The 15,628-nt window shown below is 41.3% G+C and overlaps 1 protein-coding gene across 1 annotated transcript in view; it reads left to right on the forward strand.

The window, feature by feature from the left end:
* The window catches only part of Unc5c (unc-5 netrin receptor C), a 356,375-nt gene that overhangs the window by 324,634 nt on the left and 16,113 nt on the right, over positions 1 to 15,628 (forward strand). The window contains exon 12 of the mRNA XM_027926684.2: positions 1,407 to 1,640. Coding sequence (XP_027782485.1) covers positions 1,407 to 1,640 — 234 coding nt within the window. The remainder of the gene's footprint in view (positions 1 to 1,406; positions 1,641 to 15,628) is intronic.

Here is a 15,628-nt window from a genome sequence, read left to right on the forward strand (position 1 = left end):
CATGATTGCATATGGTATTTTTCATTTAGGGAACAAATTTTTAAAGATATATTTGAAGATTTAAACCCCTAATATTTTAGGAATGTAGAATTAGCAGAGTAGGGGGGCATCTTGGAATTAATTAGAGTTTTCTTTCTATGGATATCTGCTACTCTTGGCCATATGAGGAGATCATGCTCTGTGTGTGTGTGTGTGGTGGGGGGGGGGGGGAAGATAATGATGATTGTACCCAGAATGGTTTGTCATTGAGCTACATCCCCAGTCTGTTGTGGGTTTTTTGTTTGTTTGTTTGTTTTTATTGAGGTCTTGCTAAATTTCTGAGACTGGCCTTGAACTTGCAATCCTCCTGCCTCAGCCTCCCAAATTGCTGGGATTATAGGCCTGTGCACCACTGCACTCAGCAAAGAAAAGTATATTAAAGACATCAAGCCTGCCAAATCTTGCCTTCCATGAAATGTGGCAAGAAAGAGAGTTTGAAAAAAGCAGTGTCCTGCTTTGGGAAGTAACTAGCAGGTGAATTTTGAAAGAATGCAATTGGATGGCATGGCATAAGGCCTTAGTTTTCCTAATCCTTTTCAAGTATATGGGTTTTTTAGGGAAAAACTGCTATGCTATAATGGCACAGCAAAACATTATACTTTTAGATTAAATAAGAAATATATATTAAATCATTCAGTTCTCAGAAACAGAAAATAAACTAAGGTTTATTTTCATAAGTCAGGGTAACTTATGAAGGTCTTTTGGATTTTCATGTAGATTCCAGTAATGTAGATTCTAGGAAGATCAAAAAAACAGCCAAGCAAGGTGGCACATGCCTATAATCCCAGTGGCTCAGGAGGCTGAGGCAGGAGGATTGCAAATTCAAAGCCAGACTCAGCAACTCAGTGAGACCCTGTCTCTCCATAAAATATAAAAAGTGTTGGGGATGTGGTTCAGTGGTTAAATTCCTCTGGGTTCAATCCCCAGTACCAAAAAAAAAAAAATGCACTGTGTAAAAGACTTCTACATAAAGAACATTATCAGCATATAGGTGGCAAAGGGAAGAGTAGTAAAGAAGATAATTATTAAGAATGGAAGTAGAGGTCTGGGTCTGGGGCTCAGTGGTAGAGCGCTTGCCTACCATGTGGGAGGCACTGGGTTCAATCCTCAGCACCACATAAAAATAAATAAACAAAATAAAGGCATTATGTCCATCTACAACTAAAAAAAAAAAGAAAAAGGAAAAAAAAAGAAGAATGGAAGTAGTAGGATCAAAAGGCCTGAGAAAGAAAGGAATAGGAAAGGATAAAGAAAAATGAGCACTCAGGAGAGGAGATTACTCTGCCTACCACCACCCACAGTGACCAGCATGCATCCTCCATGGCTTAGAAATATATATTATAAGCCCTGTCCCTTGTCTCTTCCAGGATGTAGTAGTGGTTGGAGAGGAAAACTTCACTACCCCCTGCTACATTCAGCTGGATGCAGAGGCCTGCCACATCCTCACAGAGAACCTCAGCACGTATACCCTGGTTGGGCAATCCACCACCAAAGCCGCAGCAAAACGCCTGAAGTTAGCCATCTTTGGGCCTCTCTGCTGTTCCTCCCTGGAGTACAGCATCCGGGTCTACTGTTTGGATGACACTCAGGATGCCCTCAAGGTAAGTGACTCCTGCCCGGCACTCCTTCTTCTTCACTCCACTTGTAAGCCAAGGTTTGGTGTGGCTGAACACACCTGGAGATTTGTCTGTGCACATGCACCCAGGTGTGTGAACACGTGCATTCCGCCCCAAAGGACACAGTTAAAGAAACAGACAAATCTCTGGGGCCGTGCTGACGTATGAGCCGTTTCCTTAATGCTAATTCCTCCCAAGGGCTACTTTTGTTTACCTTCCTTGATTTCTTTTAATGAAAAATGTAGAAGAGTTTGGCAAGGAGACCCGTGGATGGTAAATAATCTGCTTCCATGTTTATCTCAGCTGTGTTCTTCCTATAAAAGAAATTGGCGTAATTGCTCACACTGTATGTTCCTCTTGTGTGCTACTTCATTTATATGCTTTCCCATTCTTTTTACGAGGGCTGTGAGGGAGAGGGTTAGCATTTGACAACAGGCTGCTGCTTTGCAGAATAAATGAGCTTAATTCCTGGTGTGATTATTGCCATTCATTTTATCCCATTTGAAGCTTTAAGGGATATAATAAGTACCTTTGAAAAAGTTATGATCTAGAAGGAAGAATAAAAGAAGTATGGCAAGGATGAGGAGATAAGTCAGAATGTGATGAATGCCACAGACGAGATGCAAAAGTTCATGCAAGTTCAAGAGACAGAGGCGTCATGTTATTTTGAGAAAAGATGAAAAGAAGCTAACATTTGAAATTGACCAAAGTGGAAGGTAGGGTTTCGACTAAAAATTCAATATTTCCAGGTGGAGGAAACAGCATGCAGAAACACAGAGCAAATGATGCCTCTAGGCAGGCATATTATTCCAGGAAGCCTAGAGTGACAGGTTCCTCCCATGAAGAGAGACCTTGACTATCAGTGAGAGGAGTTGAGGTTCAATCTGTTGAGTTAATATAGAGATAGAGAGGTTTAAATAGAAGAAAGAATGATCAGAAATATACATTAGAAATATTAGTCTGAGGGGCTGGGATTGTGGCTCAGTGGTAGAGCACTCACCTAACGCGAGCGGGACCCAGGTTCGATCCTCAGCACCACATAAAAATAAAGGTATTGTGTTGTGTTCATCTACACCTAAGAAAAAAAAATATTTTAAAAAAAGAAATATTAGTTTGACTTCAGTGGGAAGAGAGAATCAGTTAATAAGAAGAGCAGGATAGAGCTGGGATGATAACAGAAGAGGGTGATAAAGGGAACAGGGAAAAGGTCCTATTCAGTAGCCTTTATCGGGCCTGGTCACTAACCTCAGTGGGTGGAGTAAGAGATCAGACTTGTATCTCTAAGTCAATGGTAGTAAACTCAGGGGACAAGCAACTTTGTGGTTACAACCTTAGTTCAGGCTGCTATAACAAAATACCCAGGATGGGGTGGCTTCAACAACAGTTCTTTCTCACAGTTGTGGACGCTGGAGACTTGACATCAGGGTGCCAGCTTGGCTGGGCTCTGTTAAGAGCCTCTTCCTGGTTGCAGACTGCTAACTTCTCACTGTGTCCTCACATGGTAGAGAGATAACTAGAGTTTTCCCTAGGGTCTCTTTTATAAGGACACTTGTCCCATTCATGAGAGCTCCACGCTAATCACCTCACCCCACCCTGAAGGCCCTACCTCTTAATACCATCACATTGGGGGTTAGGATTACAAAATATGAATTTTGGAGGATACAAATATTCCATCTATAACAGTGCTTATTCTTTTAGAATACTGGATTAGAAGCATAAATTGGGCATTCAGACAGAGATACCCGGGCACGGTTAGAATTAGAGGTGTGGCTTTGTACCAATCTCTTGCAACCCCTGTCCTGCCCACCTCTGGTAGTTACTTATCTGCTGTCTACTTCTGTGACATCAACTTCTTTAGTTTCCATACATAAGTGAGCTCATGCAGTGTTTGTCTTTCTGTGCCTGGTATCAAAGTGTACCTCATAAATGTGTAAAACTATTGTGTGTCAATTAAGACAATGTTTAAAAAGCCATACCTGATCTTTTTAAAAGAAATACGGGTGTGGCTGTCCGGACAGAGAGATGATCCCAAGATATATATTCAGGAACCAACAATATTGATATTTGTCATCCGAGGTGACCAGGGAAAATACTAAAAGAGAATAGAGAGAGAAAATAATAATAATAATAACAAAACAGTAATGTATTTTTGAGAGTTTCCTATGTACCAGGCAAAATTCTAAGTATTTTTTATTAACTTATTTAATCCTCACAGAAATTCTATATCAATCTCATTATCCCCACTTGACTGATATGCTAAACATGGCACTAAGTCAGTTTTTCTAGATTGCATCAGCTACTAAGAGGAGAAGTCAGGCTTTGTATCTGCATGTAGATGTCAGGTTGAGCTGCTGAAGAGTCATACCCTGGATGACAGGGATCAAGGAGGAGGAAGGGCAGCCAGCAGGGTGCCCAAGTTGCTAAAGAAAGATGAGCACCCAGAGGAAGAAGAGAAGGGGGAAAAACAAGTCCAGGAAGCCAAGGGAAGAAATTTTTTTTTCTGTCAGGGTGTTTCCTATAGAGTTTCCATCTACAGGGTAGTTCTGGGGTCATGAAAACAAAATTGACTCAAGGGACACAAATGGAAGCAGAGAGACAAGTGAGGAGCCAATTGCAATCATCCTTCCTCATGGTGGATCTGACCAGCCTGGTTCCCAGGGGAGGGGATAAGACCAGGTGGGTTGCTGAATGTATTTTTGATGATCAAGCCTATAGGATTTTTTTTGATGTGGAATAAATGATGTGGACACACAGCTCTAGTGTAAAGCTTCAGGACATTATTTCTAGACTCCTTGAAAATGCAATACCTCTAAGACACTAAGAAGCATCGTGATTTCTAAGATAGAAATCATGCAAGGCTTAAATTCTTCTTAGGGAAAGTTGTATTTGTTTGGGGATCCTGGGATCTGATTAACACAAATCTTTTCAAAGAATTCCAGGAAAATTATTGCAAAAATCATACCGTAGAAGACCCATATCATATCTAAAGTGTTTGGTATACGTAGTTTATATTCATACACATTGTTATACTCAGAAAACTCTTGTCCTGTCTTCCCAACAGACACATAGAGATCTATTAAAAAATGCAAATGTATATTTTATAAAATACATTTGATTATGTTGATTAGAAAGCCATGCCAATGGTCAACACTGAGAAAGACCAATGAACAGCTTTTTGCCGTGAAAATAACCCAAAAGTAGTTTGTATTGTGGTCAATGCTTTCCAAATAGACATTTATAAATTTTCAGCATCTGGGGATCCAGCACTTAGCCTGAACCAAAACATGAATAATGGATGAGGCATTCCTAAACCTCATGGACTTTTAATAATACAAAAATATCAAAATTCTAGTTGTAGGTAAATGGTCTGTCCAACATACCAAAGAGATAGTTTAGTCACATTTATACGACCTCACATTCACCCTTGAATTGTGAGTGGACTAGGGGTGGATTAGCTGGAAAAAGCCCTTCAATGCTGAAACTTTGCCTTCTTGGCACCCTGCTTGCTAATGTTCCCGGCCAGTCTCTCTGATGTCCCTGCTTCTCTTGTCGCTCTAACCCATAGTACATCACCCCTCCCAAGTCCTTCTTCCTCCTTCAGGCCTACCCCACTCCTGTTTCATGTTCTTCCCAGCCCACTAGTTCTTTATCTCAACACACATAGGACTCAGTGACGAGCTTTTGAAAGACTCACTCCAGGGCTCTACCCCAAAGGCTCTGATCTAACTTGTCTGGGTAGTGAAGTTTTTTCTTACAGCTACCTGTGTTATTCTCTTGTGAACTCATCCTAAATATTTTCATCTCTTTTTGGAACTTTGATTCTCTTAAGGACAAACTTCCCTACACCCTCAAATGGTTCTTTCCCCATTTCTTTACCTGACCACATTAACTACCGGTAGATCTTCCAGGTTAACAATGCCTGCCATGAAGTCCACACCCTTGAATTCATCACAGGCCCAAAGGAAAATTCTTTGACGGGCTGGGAGTGGTACTGGGCATTAAACATAGGGGTGCTTTACCACTGAGCTACATTCCTCACCCCTTTTTATTTTACTTTTTATTTTTAGACAGAGTTTCAATAAAGTTATTGAGGCTGGCCTTGAGTCTGCAATGCTCTTGCCTCAGCCTTCCAAGTTGTTGCTGGGATTACAGGCGGACACCCAGCTAGGTTGAAAATTCTAATAGTTCTCATACTCCATGACTATTTCTCTGGCATCTCTCCACTTCATGGGCTGGATCTTTCTTGTGTGGCTCATTACCTGTCTCAATTCCCTTAGCACAGACAACATCCTCATCCTAGCAAGACTTGCCTCCATCATTCTTTCTACCCATTTTATTCCAACAATTCTCTGAAATTTAGGGTCGCCACTTAAATCATAATCCCTTGGCCCAGAGGTCCTCTATTCCATCATTCCATCATCCCACATTATCTACCTACCAGTGTAAATGTTCTATAGCTTTCATCCTCATTGCCAAGACCTCCAATGGTGACAGGCTTAATTAATGACTACAACCATCTTTCCTTGCTGCACACCGAAGCTGCCCTTGGTTCTTAAGGAGATACTTCCTCAACCTTTCCTGGTCTCCTGGTCTATAAAAAGTCTGTGAAAATTCCTCTGTTCTCACCCATATCTACAGGGAACTCACTTCCCACCTGAAATCACCTGTCATCTTGTGCTGGAGCAGGCTTTATGAATTTCCATAGCAATGATGACCTCAAATGAACACATATGCTCTACTACAACTTTCAGTTCTACTCTGTTGTACTGCTATGAAAAAAAAAATCATACATTTCCAATAGAGTTTAAGCAACACCTCACCTGTTCCTTCACACACTTTTATTTCTCTCTTCTAGACTCTTGGATTTCACGCAGCATTCTTCCAAGTATCTTCCACTCCCCTGAAATTCCCAGTTGTCCTGCAGGCCTCTCCATGTTTAGGAATGACCTCACCTTCCAGTGGATGCATCCTTTCTGATTCCAAATCCTTAACTTCAATCTCTTCTTTCATAATTTGGACTCCAATGAAAAGAAGCTCTGCTTCCTTGTTAGTGATCTAACCCAACTCCTCCTGGCCACCTCCATCTTTAGCATAACAAGTAACGCCCAAAGGTGGTCCTCTCAGGACTTGATAATTTCTTAAAGTTGCTATTATAAGTTGGGATTCATTATGAATGACAGAAAAACTCACAGAAACATCAGAAGAGGTAGATATGGAGACCCTGTGGAGTAGTCATTCTCAGGGGACATAGCTGCACAGTCCTTGAAAGATTTTAGAAAAAGATGGTGGCCCAATGTCTAAAGAGGAGTGTGTCAAGAATGCTATCACATTTTATCATCTCTGGTTATATTATCATATTTATGGATGGGGAAAAAAAAGAAAGTTTCCATATCAGTCATTCTCAAGTAACCCTGGTACCTTTTTTCATCTCACATATACTTCTTTGAGTTTGGCAGCTCTTATAACAAATTTTCCTGTATTTTGTTAAGCCTTGGGGCAAAATGGTCACCTGAAACTTAAAAGCCGCATTTAGCAATTGTGAAGCATTCGTATGGAATCAGAATGCCAGGAGTGACTGACGCAGTAGAAGTCAAGGCTGGTGGGAAACAGTGGAATGCTTTTATACACCTTTCAGGAGGGGTTTTTCCTATGCATGAGTTTGAAGGACCAGTGGGAACAATGCTCAGGTTGAGTTCACATAAAGACATAAAGATGCTAAGAATTTTGAGAGCAGTTTGGAATCAACTCAAATAGAGAGGTCAAGTTTATTGAAAAGATGGTATTTGGAGTATCAGAGCTTTTCTTTTTCCTTCCTCATCAGGTGATTAAAGTAATAAAAATGGTGTTTTCCTTTCATTATTTGTAAAGACTTAAATCCTAGTATAAATAGACCAGAAATTAACAGAGAGCAAGGTTATATTTGGAATAAGTTTTTAAACACCCAAGGAGAAATGTACATCTACATAAAAATAAGAAATTTCTGCCCCACTACATGAAGAGTAAAATATCTGAGACTCTGCTCATAACAAAGGGGCTTATATAAACCCTGAGATTCAGAACATAAAAGTGGCATTATTTTCATATAGTGTGGATAGTGTGAGATTTTCGTTGAATTTCTGACAAATGTATTTATGATATGAACCAAATAATGTGTATTGACATATTATAGCTTTATGGAGTCACCTGGAATGTTGAAGAGTCTTTGTTGGATTCATTCAATTTTCACACACCCTAATCTAGATTCTAATATACTCTAACTCTGTGAAAGATAATATAATATTTTTAAAAAAGAAACACTTAAAAGTGGAGAAAAATAAATCTCTTGGATGAAGCCTAGTTGAGAATTGTTTGCTACCTTCTTTGGCCATGTTGGAGACAGTCACAGGCAGCTGGTTAAGTGGGGAGGTGGTTTTATTTTCATCCTACCACCTGTCACCACCTCCACTGGCATCTTTCTGTTGCTTCTTTTATGCCCACCTGTGCCCTTACTGAACCCAGAACTCCTCAATCTACTTCATCTAGGCCTTTGAAGGCTGGCCTTCCATAGAATGGGCCCCATTAGCCATAGCTTTCCTTTCCATGCCCTCATACAAACTTTAAAATGACCCCAACCTGTGTTTTATACTTTCATAATCTTGCTTTTGGGAATTAAATTAATATATTCATGCATATGACACATGTGTTGCATAACGAGAAGAAAAATGTGTTAAAGTTTCCTAATGACTTTGTCTGCCTCAGGAATACCTTGAAGATTCAAGGAGATCAAGATTATTAAATCTCCTGGAACAAAATAGGACCTAGATATGAATCTCTTAGTCATCCCACAGAGAACATTTAGACTGTCATGGCATTTTAAAGATAATAGCTCAATGAAAATATTACATTTAATTTTGATGTAATTGTGGGACGCATTTTAGGTTTGTTGGTAGTTTGATCATTCAGCCATTTAATCACAAGGAGCTTTTCTGGTACCTTAAAATTCACCCTTTATTTATTGTCTTCTCAGGAGACTTAGCCTTGGCCCTGGCCAATCCTATAGCTTGGAAATGACCTGCAATGTTGAATTTATTTGAGAGACAGAGGGAGAATAGAAGTCTTGGTAGATTGAATAATGTCCCCCAAGATACTTACACATTTATATTCAGAATCTGTGAATATGTATTACACAACAACAAAAAAGGTGATTTCACTGTCATGAACTATCTGAGATCTGCTTTGCTGTAATCTGGACAGTCTGAGTGGATCTAATCTCATTATGTAGGTTCTTCAATGTGGAGGCCCTTTCCCAGCTGTAGGTATAGGGAGGCATGATCATGGAAAAAGAGCTAGAAATATGTGTTATTGCTAGACTTGAAGATGCAGCAAGGAAACCATGAGCCAAGGGATGTGAGAAACTTCCAGAAAGTGGAAAAGACCAAAAAAAATCAAAATTTTCCCTTAAGCTTCAGAAAGGAAGGCAATTAGAACTTGATTATAGACAGTTAGGCCTATGCTGGACTGCTGACCTCTCTGACTGTAAGACAGTTACAGACTGTAAATTTGTGTTATTTTAAGTGATGTGTTTGTAGTAATTTCTTATGTCAACAATAGGAAACTAATACAGACGATTTGTAACAGCAGTGTTAGTCCAGAATGACCTAAAGCAATCTATCCCCAATACATAGATGTGAGAGAAAAAAATCCACAGGAGTATGCCCAGGGGGATCCAAGTGGCATGGCCACTTCCTTGAATGTTACCCCTTGGCACTTTGCTTTAAAAGTGTCACAAACTTCCCTGACTCGGCAGGCTGGAAGTGGCATCTCAGACCAAGCATCCATGGCAGCAACAGCTGTGGGAACAGCAGGCAGAGCCCTGGAAATGAAGTGACTTGATGTGGAAATGTTTGCACACGGTCACTAGAGTCCAGCCTTGTTATTATTAGGGATGAAGCAAGGCAGACTAACACCGGGGGAGAGCAGAGCACCCCAGCGTGAACACAGGAAGGGAAAGTAGCAACTCGAGCCTGGGTGCCAGTGAGGATGACCTGAGCAGGTGGAAGAGGCCAAGCTGACAGTCAGATGTTCCCCACTGCCTGGCCCAGCAGCCTGAGGCCGGAAGGCCAGAGGAGGAGACAGCACATGCAGGGCAGAGAGCAGCCTTGCTGAAAAACTGGCAGGGAACAGGAGAGAAGGATGGTCACTGTTTTTGGCCTCTGCTTTGGTGGAGTGCAGGCACACAGCTGTGACAGAGACAGTGGCGACAGCCACAGTAGCAAAGAGAGAAATTTCTCATCCCCAATGACCAGGGCAGGTTTCAACACAGGATTAAAGAATGAATAGAAGCAATAGAAGCAGGTTCCACTAAATCTGTTGGCAGATGTGATTCTTTTCAACACCGGTCAGCACAATCATTGAAGGTTGGTCTTTTGAGGTTTAACCCATGTGGCATGCTGAGCTATTCCCTGTGTCTCCCTGTTGCAGAAGCTGGGTAAAGGTGGGGCTTGCAGCGCTACTACTGGTCCCCCAGGGCTTGGCCAGCACCATGGACAGAGCATAGGGGAGGGGTTCCATGTAACACAAAGGGAACAGCTGTAGTTCAAGGCTGGGTGCTGCTTCATTGTAGTCTCTGTGCAGGATCTCAGAGTCTTCTCCACAATAGCTCCCTCTATCTGTTCATGGGCCTGATGCCATTCTCCAGCTCCTTTGCAACAATAGGCACAGCCAATCCATGATTCTGTTTCTTTTGAGAATAAGGATGCTGGAAATATAACATCTAGAAATGGTACCAAGAACAAAGCAAGACAAAGTGAAACCATGATTTAACCTCCTTTCAACCTTCTCTTCGATGGGTTATATAAGACTTACGTTTTATCATCTGTTTTACCCTTTCTCTGGTGGATGAGGTTTTTAATAAGAAAGGGAAAAAAATGATAGGAAAGCAATTGGGGAGAAAACGAGAGGAAAGAGAGGGAGACATACCTACACTGAAGTCTATATAATCCACCAAAAGGAAAAACAGCCCTTGAGAACCTGGAAACTAAAAGAGATGCCTCCGAGGATGAAGGTGATGCAGTTCGGAGGACTGAAGTCAGAGAAGGAGCAAGTTATTGTTCAGGGAAATGGTGAGCAGAGGGTGTTAGGGAGGAGGAGGGCAAGGTAAGAGCCTGAGAAGAACAGCCCTCACCAGAAGCAAAGGTCTCCCAAAATTGCTCTGGAGTCCCTGCCCCTCAAATTTCTTGGCCAAAGTCACCAGTATTTCCCTTTGCATGACCAGCTTCAACCGGGAACCTGTGACCCTGTAGACAGACTTTTGTGGTTTTTTGGTATTGTTTTCTGATTTGATAATGGGGACTGAAGCCAGAGGCACTCTACACTGAGCTATATTCCCCGACTTTTTTTATTTTTTGAGACAGGGTCTCACTAAGTTGCTGAGGCTGACCTCAAATTTGGGATCCTCCAGCCTCAGCCTCCTGAGTTACTGGATTATAGGTGTGTGCCACTGTACTAGGCTCAGAAACTTACATTCTTAAACATGGTCCTCAAGCATCTATGTGGCCCCAAAAGCAATAGCTTTCACTGAAGGGAATTTTACCAGGCTTGGAAGAACCAGGAAGAAAAAGAAGGACAAGAGAAGCAGAGAAAACAGATGCAATCTCACCCTAAAGTCATGAAGTGATAAGTTATGGGATTAGAAAGAAAAAATGGAGCAGAGGAGTCATAGGGCTTCCAGGGGCATCCCCTTCCTGCCTCTCTTTGTCAGGCCCAGTGCAGCAGATCCTATCATGTAGGAGCCGGGAGCATTCTGGGCACAGGCCAGAGCTACTCCCTTTTCATGCACAGGCCTTTAAAACAGCTTGAATTTATTAGGGCTCTTAAGTGGCCCAGGCTAATGGCTCGGCCTGGATAATGTCTTGGTTTAATTGGTTATTGTGCAAGCTGCTTGTTTCTACCGTGGAATCCCCTGTTGCCGCCTTTGGAGCAATCCCTCACAGCTTCTGGAATCTATTCAGCCCTCACTCAGGCTCATGCTGGAAGCTGCCACTACACTGTGCCATCCCACAGGATTGCTTGGATCCCTAGAAACACCAGACTCCTGGTGGCACTCCCGCTGGGGTTCCCAGGTGTAGACATGCATGTTGTCATGGAGGGTGGGCTAGGGGCACCTCTGTGAATAACTGACTCTGTGAGTGCCTTTTCAAGGTAAAGGGAGAGGGATGGAGATAGAACCATGCAAGGATTTCCTTCTCATTTAGCATAGCAAGCTCAGCAGAGCAATAGTGGATTGCCCTCAGTCTGACCCAGCACCTGGGGTGAGGGATGCTACCAGTTGGAAAGACAACTCCTACAGAAGAAGGTGATATTTATATTTCTAAAAGCAGAGCCTAGATGGCATTTCTTTTCAAGGTCATAATATTTTTCTTAAGTCTTCCTAAATCTTTTGACCTTAAATATATTTGGTACTTGTTCTCCCCAAAGGTGTGGGGAATAGACTAACCTTTGTGATCCAGAATCAGTATGTCTAGGAGCTGCTTTAGAGCTGAGCACATGACAGTGTATTTAGGTATTCACATGTCGGTCTCCCCCACGGACCAGGAGCAGTTGGAGGCTGGACTGAGACTCCCTTGCCTGCATGCTCTAGACCCTAACATGGCTCCTACCAGGCCTTGCACCTCTCATTGATGTTAAATGAACATTCCCAGGAAGATAAAAGAAAGGAACACATTTAACTGTAAAGCCACAGTTTATTGATTTTTGTGTCTGCCATTTTTTATGTCCTCTTGCGTATCTGTACCTCATAAGTATTAGCCAAGATGATTTCATGCAGAAAGAATCCAGAAAATCAGGGGTTTTTTGAAGTACAGGGTAAAGTGTCTTTTTAAGTGGAATCTGCTATAGCATATCTGAAATTTTTATACTTAATACTGTAGCAATATGGAACCAAAACCTGATTAGCCTGTCCTGTGGCTGGCTTCTATCCCCTAACACAAAACTCACACATGGGATTTGCTGTATGTGATAAGTCAACTCTGACTCATGTATGGTGTTAGTTTAGTTTCCAAGGAGTTTTACTTATTGATTGAGGTATCTTTCATTTCTCTTTGAATTTCTGTAATGCTTTAGTTCTCGACTTCTGCTGTATTTGATGTTTTCTTCAAGTTGAACATTCTGCATATAATGATACCCGTTGATACTTTTTAGGAAAATGTGTTAAATTTAAGTTTGGTAAAGATTCTTTTTACTGAATCATTCACTCCTGGGCTGATTTCTCCCAAGGTACTAGTGAGAGGACAGCTGCCTGCACGAGCTATCTCCAGAATGCAATTCACAAACCCTGGCCCATGAACCATTAGAGCAAAAAGGGGCAATATTAGTACTTCTCTGTTGATTTACCTTACCTCACAGTTTTAACTGTATATTTTATTATGTAACATATTGACAAACTGATGAATTAATAGAGGTCTATAATTTATAAAGAAAATAACATAAAATGCATAGTCAATTTTATGACTGGTAGAGGTATGCAAGCAAGTATGCTTAGAGCCTTCTGCTCTTAGCATAGAGGTAGCTAGATGGGCAGTTTTCTGTCACAGAGTTCATGTCCAACTGAAGGGAAGAGAAAAGTCATGCTTCTCCCAGCTCTGTGCAGCAACTTGATGTCTCTCCTGGTTGAGGGGGAGAGAGAGAGCTTAGGAATATGGAGAGTGTATTCTCTGGCTCCACTGTCATTAAATTTGGTTCTTTGTCACTTTATTTAGTTTGTTCTCTCCAAAAAGGGCTCTCCAAGCCAGGCCAGACTGTCTTTACTAGGGAAAAGCCTTTACCATGACTTCTGAGTTATGGCTCAAGAAAGCAGGGAATGCGCCTTATTCTTGGCTGACTTCAACTCATACTTTGCACTTAAAATGTGTTGGTATTAGATTGCTTGACTTCAAGGTCATAGCCAATAGGCAGTTAAGAGTTTTTTTCAGTGGTCCCCCTGACAAGAAAACCGATGATGCCCTAGTATCCTTTGGCAGTCTTTGTTGATTGTAGGGATAGGGTGTGGATTATACATTGTTGGGTACAATTACCTCCCAGAATACAATGCATCTTCTTTTAGACATCCCAGGGAGATAATTTGGATGTAATGAAGATCTATAGTAATCAGATAATTACTATCGATTGCTCTTTAGACGTCTTGATGAGGTAATTAGGGCATACTGGAAAGAAGCTAGAACTGATTGATTGGCATGACTGTAATCTCAAAGATTTCTAATTATGTTTCTTTTCTTCTAATGGCTTATAAACAAACATCATTTTGGCTTTAGAATTTGTCAGGTGCCAGGTTCACTGGGAACATCAGCTTTCTCTATTATGCTAACTAGACACCAAACATGATCAACATAAGCTCATTATGCCTTCCTGCTGAAGCAGAAGAAACTGCAATTAACCCTCACTTTTCTTCTTCTTCTTCTCGATTTCCACATGGCCAGATTCTTGTCAAGGAATGGGGTGTGCAGTGTTGTGAAGGGCATTCTGGTGGGCCATGTGTAACTCTGAGCTGGGTGGATCTGTGTGGCCTACTGGGGACCCTTGAGACCTGCTAGTGCAGACACAGCAGAGTCAGGGCACAGTGACACAACATATGTGTCAGGGTGGCCGGATGACTGCTCAGTCTCCTGTCACAAGTAATAGCTACTCATCTCATCACCAGCCACAGAAAAGAGCAGGTCAATATTGTCAGGCAGCTGAACCACGCGCTTCTCAACACGAGGGTGCTGTTGCCTCATCGCTTCAGTTAGACACTAATTAGAGGACTCCCTGTCGGAGACCGCATTCCACACTACCCTAGTGTTCCCTACGCCATAGGACCCTTAGCAGCTTGCATTGTCCAGGATAGTGAGTGGCCTAGTCCCAAGATGATGGAGGGTTACACCACAAAGCAGCAGCTTGAATGAGCTGTTTGCATCTCATCAATGATGTTGGTAAGCATTGCATTTACTGGGCCGGTGTGTGGGTTACCATTCATTCGACAAATGCAAAGTACATATGCTTCTGCTGTCAGTCTAGTTTCCTTACTGGAACTTCTACTGTGACCCATCTGATGTACTTTGTACCCTGATAGATTCCCAGTACATGCAGGAGGTATTCTCACTGAACACATGTGTTCTTGAACTCCCTCTTTATTAAAATATCACTGAAAAAATCATATTTTGACTTTTCATAAAATCCATTGTTTTCCTTGATCCTGATTTTTTTAAAAAAAAAAAGGACACAAATTATGCATCTTTTGTCACTAAAACCTTTAAGATGTAAGATTATTCTTGGCTGACTTCAACTCATACTTTACTACTTTAAGAGTAGTAAAGTTCAGGGGGACCGTTTGGTCAGGAAGGGAGAACCCGGATGTTTTGTTCACTGGTAACTTATGGCATGCTGCTGTGTGGATAATTGCAGCTGTTGTTGGAAATGCTTCATTAACTCCCATTAACAAGCTTGAGAAATGGAAGTAGATATAGAATTTGTCTTCTAGTTATATCTTTATACCATAAGTAAACTATGGAGCAAATTTTTGCATCAGTACAATTCTTTTTTTAATTAATTAATTTATTTATTATTTATATATGACAGCAGAATGCATTACCATTCTTATTGCACATATAGAGCACAATTTTTCATATCTCTGGTTGTATACAATGTATATTCACACCAATTTGTGTGTTCATAAAGGTACTTTGGATAATAATGATCATCACATTCCACCATCATTTCTAACCCCATGCCCCCCACCTTTTCCCTCCAACCCCTCTGCCCTATCTACAGTTCGTCTACTTGCAGGTAAATGGATAGAGTTAGAGAAGATAATGCTAAGTGAAGTTAGCCAATCCCAAAAAAACAAATGTCAAATGTTTTCTTTGATGTAAGGAGGCTAATTCATCAGAACAATTCTTAAAAAATGAGTTGTTCTTTTAAAACTTGAATCTAAGTAATGGGTAAACTTTAATCTGAGTAAT

Source organism: Marmota flaviventris, chromosome 7 (genome assembly GCF_047511675.1).
Source record: "Marmota flaviventris isolate mMarFla1 chromosome 7, mMarFla1.hap1, whole genome shotgun sequence".
NCBI classification, from domain to species: domain Eukaryota; kingdom Metazoa; phylum Chordata; class Mammalia; order Rodentia; family Sciuridae; genus Marmota; species Marmota flaviventris.